Below are 24341 nucleotides of genomic sequence, written 5' to 3' on the forward strand. Positions count from 1 at the left end.
CCTCGGCGCGGCGGCAGCGCCTGCCCGCGCCTGCCCATCGCGGCCCGGCTCTGGCGGCGGCGCCCGAATCGCAGCGCTGCGGAAGGGGAGGAGAGGGAAAAAACCAGGCGCGGCGATTGACACGGCGCTGGGGCCTCTTAAAGGGCCAGCCCGGGCCGGCGGCGGGAGGCCGTGCCCGCCGGAGCCGCGGGGCTCGGGGGGGCCTGGCCCCGCGCCCTCGGAGGCGGCTGCCGGTGAGACAAAGGCAGAGATTTGCAAACTCGTGTACGTTCGCATCTACTCACGCTGGCACCCACAGGCCTGGACATCACCATAAATAGACATGACTATACCTAAACCTGGGCAAAGAACATATCGCACACACATACGTGCACAGGGAGGTATCCATTCTTGTCCATACATCTACGCCCTCATATATTATGTATAAACACCAGCATGTCTCTCTACTCTGTCTTGTGTTCACAGCAACACTCTCCCCTCAGGCACTGATACAGTTCACCTTCAAAGGTCACGTTTTCCCTCACTAATGCAAGTGCTGTTTAGCAGTAGGCTTGTCATTCACTCTATCCTTCCTGCCTTGCCAATAAATAACAAGCTGGATTCCTGAGATGGGCAACCGGTACTGCAAAAGCACTAGGATGTTAACCATAAAGGTTGCTTTGTTCAGGCATCAGTCTCACTTTTGTCCTGTATATTATCCTAGCCACAATAACTCTGAGCTCCACACCTCAGCTCTGGGTGAAGGGTGGCAAATGATTCAAACAAATCTGGGTATTGCTCCTTCTGAAATCTCATGATCTTGCTTAAACCCTGTATCCTTTCCATGTACTAATTCAACCTCTGAAAAAGTGCTAACAAATACACCTGAAATACCATCTTGCCTGTTTGGATGATAGGAAAAAGTGAGATACGTACATCTCACATGCCCCATAAATGTGCTTCTTTCATGTCTGCAGCGAGGTACATCTTTTCTGGTATGTGTTACTAGAAAAGAAGGTGGAATATAGCCCCAACAAGAATTAATAAAATCCGGTAAGAATGAAAAGCACGAGTCCACAGGAGTGGCTCTCCTACCTTTGAAATAGGCAATATTTCATAATCCATTAAACACTTTTCATGCTTTTTCGTGTGCCAAACAAAATGGTTTGGGGTATTTTCAGGCATATCACAAGTGGCTAATCACGCATTCAGCTTTGCATAGTTCATCTCTCTTGCTTTTTGTTTCCTGGCTTTAACCTCTTTTCCTGCACTTGTTTCCTCAGCTTTTAAAACACAACAGGCATTGGATGACCTATATGGAAAACAGATTATAATCTAAGTCATAATCAAATATGAACGTTTAGTAAATACCTCTATAAATCTTTCAAGAAATAAAATAAATTGGCTTCTCACCATTGATACTTTTGCTATTTGTTTGCCTTGGTGCCAGTTTGAATGACAGAATTATGACATGCTGTATAGTTCTAGTAATATGAAGTTTAAGATTGTACCAGCATGGTTATTATTATAACATGTATATTGCAACATAGGGATATATTCTGAATTCATACATTACCTTTACTGAAGTCTCACAGTTCTGATTTTTTATATCTAGAGGTTTTGTGGGTTTTTTTTCTGCTCAGGGTCACTTTTCTGTCATTTGTGCCCTTTCTGAAAGGAGCAGGAATTCTAACAAGTCAGACAAGGGATTTCTGTGAGCACATTTAACTTCTAGTGAATAGCACTATTAAACAACTGCACATTCTTTACCTATTGAGGTACCACAACATCAAAAATTCCAGCGGGAATTGAAGGAATCTCTGATTTTTTGGCTGATATTTTATGCATTCATCAGAATATTATTTTAATAGGATTAAAATTTTCCTTAAGGCTATAGTGGCAGATACATATCTATGATTTGAGACTGAGAATCCTGTGATGAGGGGGCTAAACTACAGACCGACAGTCCAGCACACACCTCTGCTGGCCTACAAGAGATTGCAAAGCCCGTCTCGGTTGAACCAGAACGAATGCTACAGTGGCCATGGAGCTCCCTCTTGTGGGAAGTGGAGCCATGCGGTTTAGGCTCAAAAACTTCGGCGCTGTCACTTGGGAACAGTTCATTCAGCATGAGTCCACACAAGAGAATCAGAGGTTTTGTAAAAACAAAACAAAACCCACAGAAAAACAACAAAAATACCACCACACCAAAAGACAAAAAAAAAAAACACCACACAAAAAACCAAATCACACAACACAGTAGCACATGAGCAAAGTCTTTTTAAATACAAATAAAACACGATTTCTCATTAACCTGTGGCTGAAACTAAGAAACCATACTATTGTAGCACAAAGCTGCACTCTGTGGTAGAGTTTAACAAGGCCAGTAAGTCTTCAGAAGTCCCATCCACTCTAAATCATTGTATGAACCCAGAAGAATGGGAACTCCCCTTCTTAACATTCAGAGAGTGGCAATGTCTTTCTGTGAGCACAAGCTTCTGGCCAAAAATGCAAGAAACTGATCAACTATCTCCACTACCAAATGCAGATTCTGCTACACCTTCCACTTACCAAATGCTTCATTTTAACTCACATGCTCAGATGGAGCGATACAGAAAGTTTATAGCACTCACCAGTGCATTATATTGTACTCCCTACAATAACCCCTAACTATTGATGAAAACCTGAAAAAGACACAGAAGGGGACAGATTTCTTCCTGAAGAATAGATTCCAGTTGTACCACAATAACATGAGCCTGAGCTGGGAACCAACAGAAATATCTGAATCACATGACCTGTAAGAACAGAAATAATAATATCCTAAGTGTCAAATAATCGCTCAAAAGGCTGAAACGACACCACAAATTAAAAGGCTTTTATAGTAAGAAATAAACTTTGCCTGTCAAGTTGACTATTTCTTGAACAGTTTTTGATCCATCACCAGTTGTTTTGCCCAAAGAGATATGCATATTTATTTAAACAGGAACTCATTTACACATTACCTTTTACTTAATAATACAAGAAACAGCATAATATCAGTACTTCTTCGAAATTGATTTTTACAATTGCTCTTTAACTTTGCTTTGGATTCCCTCTTAATTTCACTTCTCCAGTTGATTACTGTGAGGCCTTTAACTGGTATAAAAATAATGGTTTAACCTATTCGTGTTTGGAGTTCATACAGTTGTTCCAACACTGTTTTCCACAATATTAAGGCTTCTTCCAAGCCAATTAAGTTGCTGATAGAACGGATTAACATGCATAGGTAAAACATAGACCAGATAGAAACATTTAGGAACTTGCACATTTATGTTTATTTTTCCACCAAAGTTAGTTTCCTTTGTGCTTTCCTAAGCAATTCATTATTTTCAAAATGATCCAAGATTCATTTTAGATGATCAATCATTAATACTGAGTTCTTTGCAAGAGAAGTCTCAACAGGGCTAAAAAACACCTGCAAAACCAATGAACCAACAAAAAAAACCAAACCATTCTCAAAGCATTCATCATAAAATAGAGTCAGACCCTTGACAAGTGATAGTTAATGACTGACAGAGTATTACATTTGTACATGAAGTTTTTGGAGCTCCAGAAGATACAAACCAGTAATGATATCAAGCAACGTACTGAATCACTAGAAAAAACTGTCCCAGTTGATTTCCAAGCAACATGATTGTATTGCTGAAGAGATTGTATCTCCGTGATTTTGTACAATAATTGAGCTCAGCAACAACAACAACAAAAACCCACTTAGGAGATATATTTTTTCAGGGAAAAGACCAAACCTGGAATCCTGATCCTTTCTTAGATTTGTTACTGAGTCATTTTGTACCTGTAAGCACTAACAACAGGTCTGTACTGAAACCCAGCACCTGGCCTAGACAACATGACCTGCTGCAGTAGAATGAACCAGGTTTTCTACTCAGACTCAGTAAACATGAAGACCATGGCTATGCAGCCCACTTGGTGCAGCACATGGTAAAAGTGGAGGGTATATTCATCATCCTTGTGAAACAGATTTGGGAGATGAACAAATACATAGATCATCATAAGGTCAAAATATTACACATTTGGATAAATAACTTCTTACATACCCACACATATTCATTTTCTTCACCAAATGCTACATTTGCGTCTTTGCCAACAGAATTGGTACACTTGCCACGGTGAAGATTGTCTGATAAAAAAAAAGGACACAGAGTTCCTAAATCTGTATTCCTCATATTCTATGAAGCTGTTCTAACTTACACCATAATAAACTAAAAGTAATAAAAAGGATGTTGTCCTCGTTTTGGCCAGGGTGGAGTAAATTTTATTCCTAGTAGCTGGGACAGTGCTGTGTTTTGGATTTAGAAAGAGAATGAGGCTGTAAATACTTTAAATACTGTAAATATTTCAGTTGTTCTTAAGCAGTCAAGGACTTTTTAGCTTCTCACACCATGCCAGGTGCACAAGAGGCTGGGAGGGCTGGGAGAGCTGACCCCAACTGGCCAACGGGATCTTCCATATCATGTTCAGTATATATTTTGGGGAAAGAAAGAGGAAGGGAGGGACATCCAGAGCTATGGATTTTCTGTTCCCAGTCACCATTATGCGTGATGGAGCCCTGCTTTCCTGGAGATGGCCAAACACCTGCCTGCCAATGTGAAGTAGTGAATTAATTCCTTGTTTAGCTTTGCTTGTCTGTGAAGCTTTTGCTTTACTTAAACTGTCTTTATCTCAGCACATATTTTTTCTTACTTTTCTGATTATATCTAAATCTACACACACTTGCAAGTCTTTTCACAAAATGGCAAAACTATTTCTCTACTATTACTGTTTCTATTAAGTAGTAGAGCAAATTTCTCCCAGCATCTAGTGATCAAATCATCCTTGTCCAGTAAAAGCAGGTAGAGTGACTAAGAGTTTAGCAGCCATATTGAAACTAACCTTACCAGCTCAGAGTTCCTATCACACACAGGGATGAACAAATTCCTGACTGAGACTGTGTATGGTTCCAGAATCATGTTACTTTACTACAAACAAAACCACCCATTTTGAATAAAACGAAAGTGTCATTACTCTTAGCAACAAAGTAGAACTGCAATGTAGACAATATTCATGAAGATCAACCCAGAGAAGGATTCTGCATTCTCTTTGAAAGATGGAATGCATTAAATCTAATTTTTCTACGCCATGCAACTATGTGGTCATGCTTTCTTAGTCAAGAGAGTCGAAAAGAATAGAATTCTTATCTGGTAACATTTTTCAAAAGATTAGACAGCTGGGATAAAACAAACAAGATCCTACCTGGACTTTACCTAGGCTTGGAAATATTTAAATACTGGGCTCTGATTCTCAAGTGGAAAATGAAAAATAATACAGATTTTTCCTGGATGGAGAAAGCACAGTGAAAACTATGCAGTCTGCATTAGCATACTTGCATACCTGTTATTCAAAAATATTTTCCTTGGAACAGTTTTTAAATATCTGGAATGCATAAAAGCAAGTCAGAGTTATTTTATACTATGATCTTAAAAGGCAAAAACATATATATTGCACCCTTTATTCTGAAAGGTCATTTGTTTTCCGCTCCCATGAGAATGTGACTTCACTGAGACTTCTAGAGAATTATCAAAGAACATCACACTGAAATTACATAACTTTTGACGACAAGTGTTTCTGGCAGACAGGTGAGCACATGGCACTGGTAATGTCTTCCTGCATTAAGATAAGGATGTCATGTTTCCACTACACAGAGATAGGTTTGTGTAACTACTGTACCATCCTGCAAAGTGTGCCTGCAGCAGCAATAGAACCCTCAGAAAGAAAATTTGGATAAGTTTTTCTTCCCTCATTTCCAAAAATAAAACTTTCTATTTCTGGTTTGAGAGCTTTCGTTGTTGCAGGTGCTCTGTGCTGGACTACAGAGAAGCATGGTGAAAACAGCTGACAGTTAGCAGCAACCCAGGCTGATTTGAGTGTTGCCTTCTGGGATTTCCATTACATTCTTTTCCAGTTCTGTAGAAGCAAAAAAGTTATAAAATCAATTCACAAGAAATTACAACATCCAAGATGAAGGATAACAAAAGCTGAATGCAGGTCCAGTCACACCTATATAAGTCAAGTAGCCACTGACATGACCTGCAGTGCTGCATCCAGCTCTGGAGCCCTCAGCACAGGACAGACATGGACCTGTTGGAGAGGGGCCAGAGGAGCCACAGAAATGATCCGAGGGCTGGAAAAGCTCTCCTATGAGGAAACACTGAGAGAGTTGGGTTGTTCAGCCTGGAGAAGAGAAGGCTCCAGGGAGACCTTATTGCAGCCTTTCTTTACTTAAAAGAAACCTTAAAGAGGGATGGGGACAGACTTTTTTAGCAGGGCCTGTTGCAACAGGACAAGGGGTGATGGTTTTAAACTAAAGGAGGGGAGATTCAGGCCAGACATGAGTAAGAAATTTTTTATGATGAGAAACACTGGGCCAGGATGCCCAGAGAGGTGGTGGATGCGCCATCCCTGGAGACATCCCAGGCCAGGCTGGACGGGGCTTTGAGCAACCAGAACTGGTTGAAGATGTCCCTGCTCATTGCACGGGAGTTGGACTGGATGAGCTTTGAAGGTCCCTTCCAACCCAAACTGTTCTATGATTCTATGACTACACTGGTAGGTGTTTGAAATGGGCTTTAATGCTTGAAAAACCTCCCTAATCCTTCAGACTGTAAACAAGGAAAATACACACAACAAGCAAAACTTAACATACTGATGAGGTTTCCTGTTCCAATTTGGGCCATGTGACCAGCAGAATTCTCCAGCTCTTTTATCACGGACTGTTCAAAGGCCAAGGCAGCAACTCGGGAAAAGAACTGTTTGACATTTTCACCTAGGAAACAGGACAGAAAGAATGTGTTTTTACAACTGCACATCAACACATGATCAAGAATAGCAAGCACGTCTGTGAACAGACCACTGCTCAATACTGGAACAGAACAGGCCTCTCCAGCAATCTGTCCTCCATTGTGATCACTGAAGAGAAAATTCCTCATTTTCTTACTCTGCAATACTGTACCCCGTACTGTACCTTTATTTTTATTCAGCAACAGAGACAATTTAGCTTGTGGTATAATCTTTTCTTCACTGCTAATGTTGAGTAGCAGTGTACAAAAGTAATTACGTAACTATGTATGAATTAAACATGCTCAGACATTGCACAGCAGCTCAAGTACTCTTTTCTGTAAACATGACAGTACAAATTAATCAACCACTAATAAACCTGAAGTTTACAATAGCAACAAAGTGCATGAACAAAAAATCTGCATAGAAATGGGGGGATAAGGAACTTTTAACTTCCTTCGACTGTAACATAAGCCTTTGTGGTTATGCTGGTTTTACATCCTTTGCAGTTACTTACCTGTTTTGGCTGAAACCGACCAGTATTCTGCCTGCATCTCATTGGCAAAGCGGATGGCATCTAGCTCGGTCCTTTCACACACAGCATCTGACTGAGTAAACAACATGGGATAACTTTAACATGTGAAGCATATCTGGGCTGGTAAGAACAGAAAGGTACTGCTGGCACCTATACTGTGATGCTTCCAGTTTTCACAGTGGCTTTTCTGGCCTTGCCTTAGAACTTGTACAATTAGACATGATTGCAAGAACACTCAGTACTTAGGACTGCTTTTAAAATACAAGTCCACATTCACCTCCCACAGCATTGAAACAAAGCAACAGTTAACAAGTGTGACCATTGTATGTAATTATATAGTGTGGTATGTTAGCTATAAAAACAACCCAGTTACTGGTCTTCAAGTTCTTGTCAGCCCATCATCCTCAGCAAAAGAGTTGCAGGACTGACTAATCGCAATGGTTCTTTGTGTTTAATCTTTCTTGTCACTGTCTTGGATCCTTTTTTCTACTTCATCTGTTTTCACTATAGTGTAAGACAATGGCCTTCCCCCCTTTTTATGTTTACTCTTTCTACCTGTTCTCAAGACAAAAATTTCTTGCCCCTTAAATGGATTTTGCACTCTTGCACTTAAGTTTTCAGGTTTTTTTCCCCCTCTCATCTGTTTTCTGTGATCAACCATATCAGTATGTTGCTATTTGCTTTCAATCTTTAGCCCATTTGTGATAAATGATACCAGTCTTGCTGGTTTGTACAGTTTTCCGTGCATTATCTTAGAATGGGGAACCCCTGCACAATTGAGAAGAATTCTAAATGTTTGGAAAGGATGATGTGACATCAGGAAGAGAAGTTGAGTGACTTAATCCTGGAGTCATACCTAAACCCCACAATCCTTTGCTTCACTCTTGTCTTCCCTTCAGTTGAAAGTACTATCATCCTAAAAACCAAAACTAACTTACAATAAGGAATTCTAGCTTAGACAAGACTTCAGATCTGTGTCCTCAGAGGTCTGGCACATTTAGCTTTTACAGCATAAGCAACACAAAGTACCAAAAAAACCTGACAGACGTGCAGCTTTCTGCGAGTTATTTTCTGTGAAGCATAAGAAACAAACAGCTTAAGTGACACTGTAGCACCTGGAGAGGAGGAATAATAATTAAAAAAAAAAAATCAACTAAACAGCAAGTTTCTTTTTAAGTCTTTAAGAATTAAGTAATGATAGCTAGAGAAAGACAAACAGAAGACTCTGAACGGTATAGGGTGAGTGCATTATATCCTGTTCTTTTGAAAATGATGTCACATTCAATTAAGGAAGAATTCTTCCCTGTTTCTGAATAATGAATGCGCTGTCTCAAAAAGCAAACAAAACCAAGCAAAACAAAACCAACCAAACACACACACACACAACCAAACAACAAAACCATCAAGATCATTAGGTACTCTGTTCTTTTGTGCATCCAACTTTTCTCTGCCTTTGCAATTGTTGGTGTGTGCTTGGAAAATGTTGTGCAAGGAATGGAACTAGGTATATTTCACTAACTACCCATTTCTTCAGAAAGTGTCTTCATCAGTTGGCTCCAAGTGTGCTGTTCTATTTACCTGTGATGTTCTTTCTATCTGTTTAGGTTTTTCCCTCAAGGTCTTTATCTCAACAACATTGTGTACAACCAGTAAGGAAAATCACTTGAGGAACTAGTGGAAATCTGATTTCCTTATCTGCATTCAATTTACTTACCACCAAATCTTTTTTTGTTCCAACCAGAAAGACGAAGCTGGAATCTGGCTCGTTCTCCTTCAATGCATCTTCTAGCCACTGCCTGAAGTACAAAAGAGAAATGACAGAATCAGTCAGAGGGACTGAGGAATATGGGAGAAAGTGACAGATAATAGGGTCACAAGAAAAGTGAGAGAATGAACTTATGTGAGAGTATCAAAAGACTTTTCTTCTAGACAGAAGGAGACCAGGAGCTGTTACTGAATTCCTTGCAGTACATGCCTTCCACTAATGAAAAGTTCAAACATGCCCACTGCAGAGTGCAAATTCAACAATGATTGTAGCATCCAGAGACGGTATTTATCAGTACAAGGGGGCGGACGAAGTTTTGATTGAGATAAGGAATAACAGAAGCAGAGGAAAAAATAAGAACAACATAGCAGATAAGATATAAATGGGATAAAGAAGGGCAAAATAAACCATTTGGCATTATAAAAGAGCTCCCTATGAAGGCTGCATGATTCTTGTCTCAGAAGCTTTTATATTTTTGTTATTCTAGCAAGCAAGTTCCTCTTGAGTCGTCCAACATAAGTCAAGGAGGGAAGGGGTGGGGGGAGAGGTTCACAGGCTTCAATTATTTTCAGTCAAACAGGGACACTAATATATATATTATTTTACAAAGTCCTATGTAAATGAGCTAAGTATCACAGCCGTACTCTAAGGAAATAGTCTAACAGACATTAATATAAGACAGAGTACAGGTTGTAAAGAAACATGTACCTGCATTACAGTCACAACAGTATGTTAGAAATACATATGCTCTAAGCTGACAACAACAATGTGGATCATAGAACCATGTAGCGTTTTGCAGCCTGCACTAAAGGCAAAACAAGTTTATTCATAACAATTAGTGTGCTGTTGTAATCAAACCATTACAAGTATCTGAAACAGTAAGTTATCCCTACATATACTCTGAGTTTTTAATTTTCTCTCTTCTTTTTGACAGTCTGTTTCCCAACAGAATCAGTACAGAAACCAGAGAAAGAAAATAATTTCAGGCTAGCAGTGCACCTAAAATTTTGAGGCTCTTGAGAGATTATGCATGAGTTGTATCTCATCAATTTCACCATTTACATAAAATTCCAGCCTGTTATTCTGTTTATAGCAAAGGGAGAAAAAAAAAAGAGTAAAGGATGCTTTTGAGGTGCACTTCATCTCTTCCTGCATGCCTAGTTTTGGAAGGATCAAGCTCTTACTCAAGTGCCTTTTTCTCTCCACTGACTATAAGGTAAGTCAAGAGTAAGGAGTTCAAATTTATGCTCTGCATTTTCTTCAGAAAAATCTCATCCTATGTAATTCAACCAAGTGACTGTCATGCTTAATTTCTTAGCTCAATAGAAAATACACTCACAATCCAGCATGTTCTCAGCAACTAAAGGCTACACAGAGCCATTAAACCTGCTGTAAAAGCTCCAAAGGCTAAGCCAAAATACAGAAACTTACTTGGTGTGATCCAAAGTTCGGATATCAGCCAGATCAAACACTGTTATTATAACTGCAGGAACAGACAAGAACATGAAAAAAAAAAAAAGTAAGCTAGAAAGTGTATCAGGAGGCTCTCCAACTCATCTTGTTATACAGAGAGGACATTTACACGTTAAGTGCAAGAGCAGATTTCACACAGAGGAGATGGAAGACTACCCATTTGCTCATTCCTCTTCCTTCTCTAGCACCCAGTAAGACTCAGTCTTCAACCTTATCTAGTCTTCACCTGTCCATAGTGCTACTACTCCTTTTATTTTGGGACCACTTAAATTCCTATAGATATTGTCTCTAACCAAAGGGAATGCTAGAAGCATTCACTTCTAACTTCAGGAACAATCTTACCCAAAGCCCTTAGACACAAGTGCAAATTTTTATCACTGCATCATCAGAACATTCAGAGTTTGCAGGTGTGACAATACAACAATTAATGAGCTTTTTAGTCTCCTCTTCTCTCCAATAATGGACAATCCATTCCACCACATTGTCTACAGGTATCTTTCCAAGGAGCACATATGCATATATGTTTCTGCATGAAGCATAGCCTCCTGTCACAGCCAGGATCAAATTAATATTGTTCTCACCCTCTGCTCCTCGGTAGTAAGCAGATGCAATGCACTTGAACTTTTCCTGACCTGCTGTGTCCCATCTGTGCAATGGGGGACAAAAAGAAATTTCAGGTTAATGAAAGCCAACGTAATCTGAGTAAACATGCTAATGAAGCAGCAGACTGGTACAAGTTAGAGAAGAATGTGATATCAGAGAAGTGCTACCATCTGGAACATGTTCTTCATTAACTACTGATAGAAATACAGTAATGCTCTATTATTTAATGAAGACATGTGAACTCTGGTTTTAGCTTTTTTTCTTTCCTCTTTTAATACTGGTCATTTTGGAGACACAATTCAAATATTCATATTCTGCATGGTAATATCCTTTTCTTAAAAGATTTTTCCTCTTGTATGTCATTTGCATGTATCTCTAGGGCAATCTAATTTTGAAAAATTCCTGTGCTAATACTAGCTAAATCAGATACTAGCCCATATTAGAATCTTGGAACTGCTACATGTATCTGTCCATACACTACAAATTAGAGACCTACAGCTCAGTCCACCAGGTACTAATCAAGAAAGTGCTTCATATTAATGAATATGATACGCAGTCTTCTCTGCTACTACTGGCACTATAGACGTTTGGGGTTTTTTATAGCCTCCTACTGGCAGTCATAGATACTTGCCAATTCATCTTGTATGGAAATCCCTCAGCAAGAGGGGACACTAATGCTCATCATATGGAAATGATCTACCCAGGCACTGAAGATTCTGCAGACAATGCAATCTGATGTTTAGTGGCTCATGAAATCCAAAAAAGAGTAAAGAGTAAGAGTAAAACTGCAAGTCTAGGTACAGAACTTGGTTTTGAGATATCATTCTTTGTGCATTTTTATTATTAAAAAATATAAATCATTATTCCACCAGAGCCTGCAGCAATTCAAGCTGTGCTGAGATTGTACACTGTGCAGTACTTAAGCGCTCTGTTTCAACTTACATCTGGAGATTGTATGGTACTCCAATTATTTCAAAACGCTCAATTTCAAAATCCACTCCAATGGTTGCCTTGTAGTCTCGGTCAAAATTATCTTTACAAAATCTGCAATTAGAAAAAATGATGATATACTAGTAACACCCAGCACAAACAACTGCAAAACTAACACTATCTAGAATAAATTATGAAGAAAATAATTAACTAACTGTGGAGTAGCTATACATTGCAGAAACATATAAAAAACCACCAAGAAACTAACTAAAAAAGGGAGATACTGGATAACAAAATAGAAAGCATATATATCTAGTAAGCTCTTGAGATGAGAATCAGAATAAAATGGGTTTGGACTGTCAAGGAAGATACAGTGTATTATAGTTTTAGTTACATGGGAATATATTTGGGGTCATAAATAACGACCCATATGTTTAATCAATGAGATAAAAATCTTACATATCTACTTAAGAATGTGGAATGATAATAATAATAAAACACAAACATAGACAGAAATCTGTCACAGTGACCATAAGCTACAGACATTCAGTGATCTGTTCGCTGGACTTAGATACAAAAAAGCACAAGAGCTGTTTTTAACATCTGGTAAAGCATCAAATAACTATTCTTTAAGGCATTCTGCATTTTATCTGCCTTATTTTATAAGCTATCGAAAAACTCGAGCTTCCCCTACAGTCTTGCAGCTGTAGAAATCAGTAAAGGTACCCACACAAGGATGCCTTAAGAATGTTTCAGTGAACAACCCTACAAGTAAGGAGAAACCAAGACTCAGACAATGGAAAGATTTTTCTTTTGTACTTTGCCTTTAGACCAGACTTCTTAAGGAACCACTGTATCATATTTGACTGGATAAAAATAGTTCAGAATATAACATATACTGATAGAAGTGCCAGATCATTACCTTCTGTGTTTGTATATCAAGCCTGTTTTATCTTTTATTTAATAACAAAACCATGGTTCAAAACAGAATCACAAACTACTACTCTGAACGGACAAGAATGGAAACATTATATCATTTATTTGAAAAAGAGCAGAAACAAACCATCTGCTGAGAGACACTGTACCTGTTGATAAGGCTGGTTTTCCCAACATACAGGTCTCCTACCACAACCACTTTGGATATTTTCAGCCTGTTATAAATATTTGAAAACATTACATATTTTTAGAAGCAATTTTAACATTCTCTAAAAACTCTGATCTATATCTTTAAATTGCAAGTGATGATCATATGTACCGCTGACTCCAATTTACCTAAATGCCACGGTGCTGCAGCATCAGTCTTAAATGGTAAGAAAAAGGTCACTAAAAAAATCACAGAAACTCTGGAACAGAAATAGTCTATTTCTTAGTCTGCATATTTTTTTTTAAATACAATCCAGTGGGACATAAATTCTATTCTACTAAAATTGCTTTGACTACAAGTATATACATTTGGCAGTTTGCACATAAGACCATAAAGTATCTGTATCCTTTTCATTAAAATCAATCACAAGTTTCTCATTGACCTTAATAGTACAAATCAAGTCCTAAGTTCAGAAACAAGACCCTGCTGATAATGAAATAACTCACGGCAGAATTTGTCTCTGGGCAGGGGGGAAAAACAAATCACATGATTAGAGTCAAGACATTTTCTGGTTATCTGAAATAAGATTAATCTGAAGTTGGCTTCATGCAAATAATCCTCTTTGCTCTGGGTCCTCCCAGAGTATAAAGTTGATGGGCTTTAGGTGACAAAGCCTACATTCTCAAAGCTGAAACGTAGAGCACCTTTTAGGAGATACAGCTGGATAAGTGAATGTAGATGTATTTGTTGACCTAAACTTGGATAAACATCTCCTGTGCACATACTACAAAAATGGCTGAAGAGGTTTAAGGTTCTTCTGTATCAAGGAATGGCTTTTTAAACAAAGGAATTAATCTTCTATTGAATATTATTTCTTGTTTTGTCAAGCTTCCATGCAATGCTGATTCCAAGTTATCTATTCTAAATAGTCCAAATTTTGACTGCCCACCTGCGTGACTAGTATTTCAGAAAAAAATAAGGCATTTTGTGTGCCAGTAAACACCAACTGGGTGGCCACACTTGTAACAAACTAATGTGAAAGTAAGATAGTGACTGTGCTTCTAAAAGGCAACGAACTCACTGGTGTCTCTCGGAGAAATGTATTTTGGCTTCAATATATTTTAGCAAGACTCCCTAGTGAAATGAATAAAAAGTTCCATTTAAAGATGGATTCCATGACAAGTCGCATGGTAATCAACAACTCTAGATTTGAAAGAATAGTGAGCTAATTGTCAGTATTCATAGAAGCTCCACTTTACGAAAGATCTTTCACACTGGAACACAGAAGCATTTATCACTAAAACATACAGCTATTTATTTTAACTGAATAGTGATGATTTCTAAGAGAGTTGAGCTTTCTTGCTTTTCTTCAGGAATTAAATCTGTACAAGTAACAGTTCTGGGTGAAAGAAGATGTAAAAAAAACCCAAAGAATATGACAAGGGTATAAACCACTTTATTTGGATTTCTTTAATGCTACACATATAGCAGAATTTTGCTCCAGTTTCAACAAAACATTCAGGACAATTTCTTAGCATGTATAACTCTAAAAGACTAAAGCTAGATTCTTACGTGTTTTAAGCAACCTAGAACTGCTCTATGTTTATACCCCCCCGCCCCCAAGTCTTTATTAAATGTTCTTTTGGAACACCAACAGAGAATACAGCAAGGTTAGATCTGCCCTATTCCTTATAACGTCTCTAGAATTTGGTTGCCATACTGACTTGCATGTGCAAAAGTCAACACTAATTTTAAACCGTCAATCTTTTGAACTCAGAGTTTAGTTCAAAGTTTCTAAACTACTTGTTGTGATTTTTTCAGTGCTATTTATGCCAGCAGAAAAAGTATCTGTCACTTATGGAAAGAAGGGGCTCTTTATTAATTTACTGTCAAACAGGTCAGACAACTGCCACATGCACAGGCTTAGCTACCTTGAAACATGGTGGACTGAGGAAGATGAGGAATGAGGAAGGAAAAGCCTATGAAGGAATCAGGCTATAAAAAAGCTTAAAATACTTTCTTCATTTCATACTTGGTTTATTACAAACTTACCCAAGTGTTCCAGTGCTCCACTGACAAGCAGTCCTGACCTGCGCATGGAAGTGCTCTTTGAACTGCAGACAGGCCTCAGGTGTGTACCACTGAAAACAGGAGAGAACAGCTACTGGGATAAACTGTGTGATGTCTACTTTGCAAGAAGCCAGATCAGCAAGGAAATGAAAAAAGATAAGAAGGTTAATTGAAAGAATTTGTATAGCAGAGAGATACCCTGTCATAAGAAAAGAGGCAGCTTGGGTTAGAAGGCAGTAAGGCTTCACCACAGTCATGTTTGTAAAAACTCCTTTGGATAGCACCATCATTAAACCACCTTTCTGAGTGTCAGCATCTGAGTACTAGCTAAACTTCCAGTCACACACTTGCTTATCATTTGGTACAATAGCAAGTACCTTAAATTATCCCAGAAATCTAAGACACACAAGACAAACATAGATGGGAGCATACTACCAGCAAGTCATTATCACTATGAAGTCTTTTAGATCTCTTATATGTGTGAAGCACTATTTCTGTTACTAGTTTTTAAATAGGTATTAGTTAAAAATGAGGAAAACTTATTTTACCTTATATTTGCTGTGGTAGTTATCATAAAATTAAAAGCAAAGTATGTGGCTGAGATCAAGCACAGAAAAAATGCTAACCCTCTTAAAAGGATTTTTTGAACAAATGAAAAAACAGAATGGTAATTCCCTGTCCTTCCCTGTCCTTAACTCTTCTATTCTACTTTGAGTAAATAACTCTTTGGGGACATCAATGATCTTTTCTGTCTGTGTTTCTACAGTGCCTGCTACATTTGATCTGTAAAGGTTAAAAGAAGAAATGAGGATTATTATTAAATACATCAGCATTGAGTGGAAACATGGGGTCACATTCATCTTTGAAAGAAATTCTTAAACAATTTGTAATTTTAGCAGAATACAATTGTACATTAAATTAAAATACTATTAGCACAAGGGAAAGATAGCTCAGTGTGGCAGGTACTACATACTGTGATCAGAGGGATAAAGAATGCTTACCTTAGGAAACTGGGAGATTATTCTGTCCCTACTCACTGGGGGAACCAAATGCATTAGGTTGGACTTCATCCTCCAGTTCATTTAATTTCTATGAGACGGGCAATACGTAAAGAGAAACATGGCATTCAGGAATTGACTCAATACAGGGAAAACATGATTAAAAAAAACCAATTAACAGTTCTTACAGACTCATCATCATTTTTCTTTTCAGTACAACTTGTAGTTCTTTGACTTTATTTGCTCTAAAGAAACCCATTTTTTATGTAAAAGGGACCACTCCAGTACATAGCTGTGGTAGCAAACAGTGGCTTTCTGAAACTGGATGGCACCAACTCTAATTCCACAGGAGGGCAGAGAATTGTTCACTTACTTCAACGTAAGTGCTTGCAGTTTAGCCCTCAAAGGACTTTACAGTGTTTAGTTTAAAAATCTCACACAACATTGTTTGAAATGCCTCTGCACTAAGCACATCAATAAATGTTAGAGGATACCAGATTTCATTTGGTCAGAAGAAGAAAAGAGGAAAGATGAAGCTGCCACATTTTGTGGCACAACATCAAACTTTCATCCACGATCAGCTCAGAAGAATGAAATCAGTAGATAGCCTGACATGGGAAAAGAATATTGTTCACATGAAAATCACAAATGCATTTAGATATCCCACTTGAGACATATCAATTTGGTTATGCAATGAAACCTCGTGGGTTGTTGGGGGAGGGCACCCTTGATAGGGCACCGATTTCTTCCTGGCACAAAAAAGAACATTTCTAATAAGAACACTCATCATGTAGCAAAGTGTAAGGAAGGACTCACCGTGTAGCAGCTGATGCAGCAGGATCCCAGCCACACGAACAGCTCAGCTGCTGCATGCCCATAGCAACAGGCCTGCAACAGTTCCCTTCCTCCCCTTCCACAGAGCGAGGAGGGAAGGCGGAGTTTGAGTAATTTAACTATGCAGAGGGCCCTAGTTTTAAAAGAACAAATTGGCTTTAGGGGCCACACAGATTCCTTTGATCAAAAGCTACTCCTTAATAAACCAAATGGTCCCCTAATCCTGTATAAGAAAATAGTTCTATTTTCCTCAGAGACAGTTGTATATATGGATACAATGATCAGGATTAACCCAGAAGACAAGGAACTAAAGAAGTGGGCAAGTATTACATAGCTAATATTAAGTACAGCAGCAATTATAAAGAAACTCCTGAGGGATTTTTTCAGAATTTCAACTTGATTTCATCTCAGCTTTACAATCAGGATGTGCATGCCACCAATGAGACATTCAGAATTATATAAATGTCTTTCTAGTCATTAGTAATCGTGTTTTCTAATGTACCAAACACTAAAGACAAGGCATAAGAAAGCACACAGCTCTTTTGTATTGCTTAAGTATTGTTAATCAGCTCATTAGTTTGGATAGCATTTGGTATGCTAGACCATAATTTAGGATGCTAAAAGATCTTGCTATTTATTTCCCTAGGATTTAAATTTCCAAATTTCAGAAAAAAAGAAAGCTCTCACATTCTATGAGTCGGATTTTGATAATACTGGAATGGTCTTAGATCTCTTAACATCCAGGAGACAAGCCTCTCCCACTGCTGCAGAATGTTAAAGGGCAAATTGATGTGGACAAGTAATTTTAACCAACAAGTAAGTATATAACAAAAAAAACTACAGTCGTGTTTTACAACCCTACACAAAGTATTATGCTTGACAAAATTTGTAGTAGAATTAATGTTTTATTCTCTTTTGTGAAGAATTACTTTTCAATCGCCTCATGTGATCGCAACCATACTGAAACACCCACTTCCCCTCAAAGAATCCAGATTTGCAGCTGATGTGTTATTTACAAAAGTAAATATTACAGTATTTATTTATCACCATATGCAGAATTCTGTTTATCATGCTACTTGTGACCCTATAAATCTAGAGAGATCTAGACCCTTTTTATGGTGTGCTCCTGCCCTTTTGGCAGGTTTGAATGATATGATGGCAATGTTAATGTCTGAAAATAACAGTTCTGAAGACAAAACCAAAAAACCTGCTAGTTAGTAACACTTTCACAAACTAACTTGCATTCTCCATATTCTCCTACTTCTGGTTCAACATATCCTAAGCATGGAAGAATGTCACGTGTACATAGGCTGACTCACTGCTCATCTCCTAGAGCTATTTCACAAACTAAACGACAATAAAAGTAAATAAATAAATAAATATCAGTGAATGCAAAGCACAGGACGGACCAAGGCAACCAAACGGAAATATTTTAAAAATGAGAGGCCATCTTCACTTACATTTAGTGCATTTAAGCTCAATCTCTCTCACACACATAAATATATCCTAATTTAACAAAACAACAAATTAGCCACACCAGTAGAGGAAAAAGATAAGTGATTTAAGAAATACAAAGCTGATAGAAATACTGAGAACGATGAGTACTGAGATCCAGATTTTCTCTCCTTACAGAGCTGAAGGGGATCCAGTCACCAGGGAGAACCAGGAATACAGTGTCTCCATGGCATCACAACCCTCCTTGCATCAGTGTTGCAGGAACAGTATCACCAGCAGACTCTGTGGACAGACAAAGGATTTGAGGAAGGTATTCAGAAGCTGTACATAAAATATGTTAACATCACAACCGCTAATGAAAAAAATCAGTATTTCAACCTATGGTGAAAGACAAAACAACTTGTTAACAACGAAGGACGGGAGAAGTCTCTGATCATTTCCTGCTCTTTCTATATTGGGAAAAGTTTACATTCTTCCTATTGAAATTGGGTGAAACTTTACAAATATATAGTTATTGGAAGTCTAATCTAATTCAGGAAAGTAACTTGCAGTTTAAATGATGTTTTAAAATGTTGCAGGAAAATTAATCCTTTCTGGAAAATACCTTTTAAACTAGTAATTTTTCTTTTATGGATTTTGAAGATCAACAAACCAAACTATATCTCTGTGTTTTATTTTAATCTGGCTGACCTGAGTGACTTTGGCTTTGTAATTCCAGTTTAAGAACTTTGATTATTGTAATTGTTACTCAAATATAATGAAAAACATCACAAAGACTTCTCTCTTTGCAGAGAGAACCTTTTATAGCACAAGCTGTTCAGAGTTGTTTTTTTTTCCTGATGCCAGATCACATCTGACAATCCAGAGCACCCTTAAATTGTGGTAGCAACACTGCAATGATACATTCATCACGTACCATCCTGAAACACTATGTTTTAGCAGAATTATGATGAAAAAAATGACTAAGTCTTGAATGCAGTTATGTGAAACTTCTTAATGATAATGGAACCCCCTGCTGCACAACCTAGCTGCTTATAGCCGCCTTGTAGAGAGGCCTACGAAAGAAAACCTAGTCCACAGCTGTTCAGATTCCTTCAAGCCTCAAGGCACCCACCTGCTGTATCTCTGCCATTAACTCGGTCACCATTTTGTTCAATCAGATTTTTTTTTCACTTTTGTTCAAGTGAAATTACTTTAAAAACAAGGGGCGAGGAGAGAGCAGTGAAGGGAGGTAAAACAGCCCCTACACTGCGACCCCGCCGCGCCGTGCCTCCATTTCCTCACACGCTCCCTCCCTGAGCGGCCGCGCCTCAGCCCGACTGCGCGCCGCCCTAGGAGCCCTGCGCTAGCAGCGGCCCCGGCTCCAATTCTCCAACTGCGCCGTTGACGCTACTCTATCACAACAGCCACCGTCAAACGCGTTACTTACGCTGTTGACGCAAGACCAGACTCAGTGTTCTAGGCTGCGTAGTTGCTATTCGCGGAGCGGTGCGTACGCAAAGAGCCGGATGCTGTGGCAACCAGCGCACGCGAAGCGGGGACGGGTCGAGACGGCTGGTGGGACGGGGCGCCGTTGGTTATTTAGTCTATTTATGTTGTCTTGAAGAGAGAAATGCAGTTGTTTTAGCTTTGCGGCTGTTTTGTTGTTGTTGTTGAGAAGTTTTTTATCTTGGAGGTTGTATGCTTCTGCCAGCTGAGCTGTTTTCTTCACTGAGAGAGGCGGGAGGTCAGCATCACCGATTCTTTCAAACCTCAGTGGATTCTGAGGGCGGACTTAAACTAGGCTCATTTCTCAAAAAATGCTCTTTTGAAATCTGGCATTTTGTTTGTGTCTCCTTTAGCTGTTTGAAAAACATTCCCTCCCTTGCAATTTTAAGCTCTCTTTTTTTGCCTTTTTTTCTTTTTTCTCCGGTGTTCAGTGGAGACATTAATGCTGATGACCACAAACCATTCCAGCCTCTTCTTTCACAGCTTTCTAACAATGAGCGTGTGCTAAAATAGCTCATCTGGGACACAGAGCACTGGTTAAAGTCAGCAGTTGTCTTTTTGGTACATTAACTGTCTAGTGACCAGGTACAGTCATTTTGGAGCATTTTTAGGAATAGGAAGAATCCTTCCCAGGAAAATTTGGGATGGCACATGCTCGTATCTCGGCCAACCTCCCCCCTAATATCGATCCCACAAAAGCTCCCATTGCATTTGGGAGGAGGGCCCTTCCTAAACTGAATGAGGAGTTGCAGTCACATGAGCTGCTGACTCAGCAGCGGGCATTGATGGCGCTCTGCGATTTGGTCCATGACCCAGAAAAAATCTACCAGGCGGTAGAATTAGGTAAGTGATCTGCTGCCATAGGGTTTGACACTATGGGAGGACAAAAAAAATCCCACTTTTTTGCATTATTTTTTTCCTTGCAACATCTTTGAAGAAACAAAATGTCCATTAAGCATTTTTGGTTTTAATGTCTACTCATGTTACCTTAAAAAGGTATAGAACATAATAATGTCATATACATGACAGTTATTTTAAGACTATCCTCCCTTTAAGATTTATCAATGGCTTACTATACATGTTATCAACACCTAAATACAAAAGTAGTGCAGAATCTTTTTTTCTTTTGTTTATTCTGAATTTTACTAAATTCCTTACATAGGCTAATTTAAAAAAAAAATTCAAGTTTATATTCACAATTTTTAGCGGTCTGTTTTGTATCTACATAGGTCCTTATGTGACACTGGAGAAATCCTCAAGTTTACCACTGCCTTTTTCTCCATTTACTTCCTTCACATTTTTTCCTCATAAGAGATACCAATAATCATGTTCAAAATTTATCAAGTTATTATTTGATTAACAGTAACTGTTGAAGCAATGAGAGATTGTTTGGTTTTAGTCAGTGCTATGTGTGTATACACATAATCATTAATGGTTCACCCATTTTATTTCTATGTGTAAAAAGCAACACTGTGTGCTTTTACGTAGCGCACACTACACTTAAAGAAAGTTTAAAAAAATGTGGGCATCAATCCTGCAAACATGTGCTTTTCTAAAAACATCAATGGCTCCACTGACTTGAGTTGTTTTTAGAGTTATGTCACCTCATAAATATTTGCAAGATTAGGATTTTATTTAGTACAGAAGTCAGCAGGCTGTTTGTAGCATGGCATTTTTGGCAGTAGGCCTTGAAACTTTAAAGTTTCTTCCCTACGACAATGAGAATTTCACTGTCACATCACAAGATGAAAATTCTGATTGTTTGCACTTCAAATTGTGAGATAAAAATGACTATTCCTATTTTAAATTGATACCAAAGGTAAGAAATGTTAAAATGAACTGTTGTGTCTCACAGGTTTCTTGGATAATTTGAAGACTTTGCTGCGACATCATGATAATACAGTCCGACAAAAAACAACAGAAGTCCTTTATATAATGGCTACGCATAGCGTTGGCAGGTAGGTCTAATTCCAGAGTATACTGAATGGTATTGGAAGCAATAAAGATATTTCAGAGAGAAATAAGAACAGACTTTCTAAGTTTTGGCAAGATAGGTACAATGTAAATAAAAGTATTTAGTTAAGATTAAGCATGTTGCAGATTTATCTGAGCTATATTATGCTTAATTAAATCTGTCCTCCAATGTTGTTTATAGGCAAGGGTTGATACAAAATGGAGTAATTTCTGCCCTCGCTGAGCTCTTGGATGATCCAGTAGATATCTGTCGGAAGAACACACATCAGACTTTTGAAATGATGGCCAAATTACCTGAAGGTAGGGATTCTTTCAGTATTTAAGGATTCAAATAGGCAAAGCAGGTAGATGAATTTACCTGATCCCTAAATAATATCCCCCAAATTTATTCTATTTTCCTTGAAAATCATTTTTAAAATCACTATTTTTTTTCCAATTTTTACAGTTTGTTTTCCTATGAGAATTTATTCTTTGGGTTCTATCAGAAAAAGTATGACTGTCATCTTTTTTACTGGTGGAGACAACAATGTTTCTTAGGGCTGTTTTTGCACTTCTAAAAATTTTCGAATTGTGTAATAATAGTGAGAATACTTAACGAAAATCTAGAAAATGCTTTGCATCAATAACAAGTGAAATGCCTTGTGTGAAGAGTCCTGTCCTCTCTATATGCTGGGGTGGCTGATCCTGCTAGATCTGTTAATTTTCTTAGGTCTTATGTAAATTAAAGCTACCTGTTCAATATGCAGGTTGTGTGGACTCCACACTTAAATTTGTATTTCAGAATCTTGGATCTGAATTTCACTTTGTCCTCTTCTGTTCAAAATGATGATCAGCTGTTCATCATGATGCACTAATTTCACAGTACACAGGGTTTGTAGGAAGTTTTTCTAGTGTCAGGAGGTACAAATCTCATGAAATTTGCCTTATGCCTTCACTGCTCTTTGCAAGCACTGGTGTATGAGGAGATAAATGAGCAGGTAAGGGCACCATCCATTTCATTGTATATTCCACAGTTTGCCTATTAACCTGCCTTTGGCTTGAGGCTCATAGGCACTGTTTCTTAAATGTACGCTTTGACATTACTTGGTGAATTTAAAAAACAAAAACAAAAAACAGGAAAACAAAACACACACAAAAAAAAAAAAAAAACAACAACAACGAAAAAACCCTGAGGGTGACGGAAGGAAGAATGAAATAGTTTGCTTTTTCTGATATTTTATGCAAATATTGTTTACCCTTAAGTAAAATTGTTGAATGGACTTGGTTAGATATGAAGTTAAAAATGTGATAAATTATATCTAACTTCAGATGTCAAATTTTGCTAGTCATCCTACCCTCCCTTTATAGCAGGAGAAAAATCAGTATCTCCAGGGGCAAAAAGTGTGACGTATCGTAGGTGCTTAGATTAAGACGAGATGAGTTCTGCTCTGGTGATGTCCATTTATCTCCAGTGAGATAAACAGAAGCTGGGTTGATTACATCAGAGTCAGGCATCTGGCTTTTAAATGTTTCAGTCTAAATAGAGGAATCCAAGATGAGAATTTGTCCTTGGCTTGCGAGAAGAATAGGTCATTGTACCCTGTATGTGCTGTCTTTATATTTATGTGTACATATAGTTTTCTAAATCTTTTATACACTAAGGGAACTTATGCTGATCTGTTACTTTTATTTCCAGGTTAATAGTAATTTGAATAGTTTTCTAATCTGAACATGAGTCTTAACCTCTACTCTTCCAGTTGACGAAAATTATAATTTTAAAATTAAAATTTTAGTAGATAGAAGTTATCAATTAAAAAGCAATACTATTTAAATTCATGGGAAGGTATCTTGTCTGAGGAATTCTATTACATTACTAGTGCTTAAAAAATAATTAAATGAATGCTTAAAGCCTTGTGGAGTGAGCATACATGAATTCTGAAAATATAAAGATGTATTTTTACATGTATGCAATCTTTTAAAAGTCCTAAATAACTGAATCCATATGAAGGATATTAATATGGTGGGCAAAACAACTTTGTGAACGTCACTACAGAAAATCAGATTTTCTGTCAATTTAATTTCACCAGTGGTTTTACAGATTTTCAAATCAAATGAGACTGGGAGTTGGCTTAAGTAGATTTTAACCTGTTTAGGTCATTGCTGGACCACTCTCCATCTTTGCCAAATCTTGGGAAACGGGAGAGGTGCCTGAGGACTGGAGGAAAACAAATGTCACTCCAGTCTTCAAAAAGGGCAAGAAGGAGGACCCGGGTAACTATAGACCGGTCAGCCTCACCTCCATCC

General features: G+C 38.1%; 2 protein-coding genes across 3 annotated transcripts in view; one reads left to right on the forward strand and one right to left on the reverse strand.

The window, feature by feature from the left end:
- Positions 1-2925: 2925 nt before the first annotated feature.
- On the reverse strand, positions 2926-19894 carry RAB36 (RAB36, member RAS oncogene family). 2 transcript variants are annotated; one of them, XM_065851530.2, is made up of 13 exons: positions 19711-19894; positions 18772-18878; positions 17124-17274; positions 16311-16398; positions 15292-15380; positions 13241-13306; positions 12168-12269; positions 11204-11268; positions 10581-10632; positions 9099-9180; positions 7367-7457; positions 6719-6838; positions 2926-5979 (listed from the first exon to the last, which is right to left on the reverse strand). In XM_065851530.2, exons 4-13 carry the CDS (start codon positions 16389-16391, stop codon positions 5915-5917), a joined length of 813 nt encoding a protein of 270 aa, XP_065707602.1. In that variant the 5' UTR covers positions 16392-16398; positions 17124-17274; positions 18772-18878; positions 19711-19894; the 3' UTR covers positions 2926-5914. The 2 variants fall into 2 exon arrangements, with proteins under 2 accessions (XP_065707602.1, XP_071672113.1); XM_071816012.1 differs by having other exon boundaries at positions 17124-18878.
- Positions 19895-20105: 211 nt separating this feature from the next.
- The window catches only part of RSPH14 (radial spoke head 14 homolog), a 71942-nt gene continuing 67706 nt past the window's right edge, over positions 20106-24341 (forward strand). Inside the window, exons 1-3 of the mRNA XM_065851268.2 lie at positions 20106-20927; positions 21940-22042; positions 22240-22358. Coding sequence (XP_065707340.2) covers positions 20729-20927; positions 21940-22042; positions 22240-22358 — 421 coding nt within the window. The 5' untranslated portion in view covers positions 20106-20728. The remainder of the gene's footprint in view (positions 20928-21939; positions 22043-22239; positions 22359-24341) is intronic.

The sequence above is a fragment of the Patagioenas fasciata genome, chromosome 17 (genome assembly GCF_037038585.1).
Source record: "Patagioenas fasciata isolate bPatFas1 chromosome 17, bPatFas1.hap1, whole genome shotgun sequence".
In the NCBI taxonomy this organism is placed as follows: Eukaryota; Metazoa; Chordata; class Aves; order Columbiformes; family Columbidae; genus Patagioenas; species Patagioenas fasciata.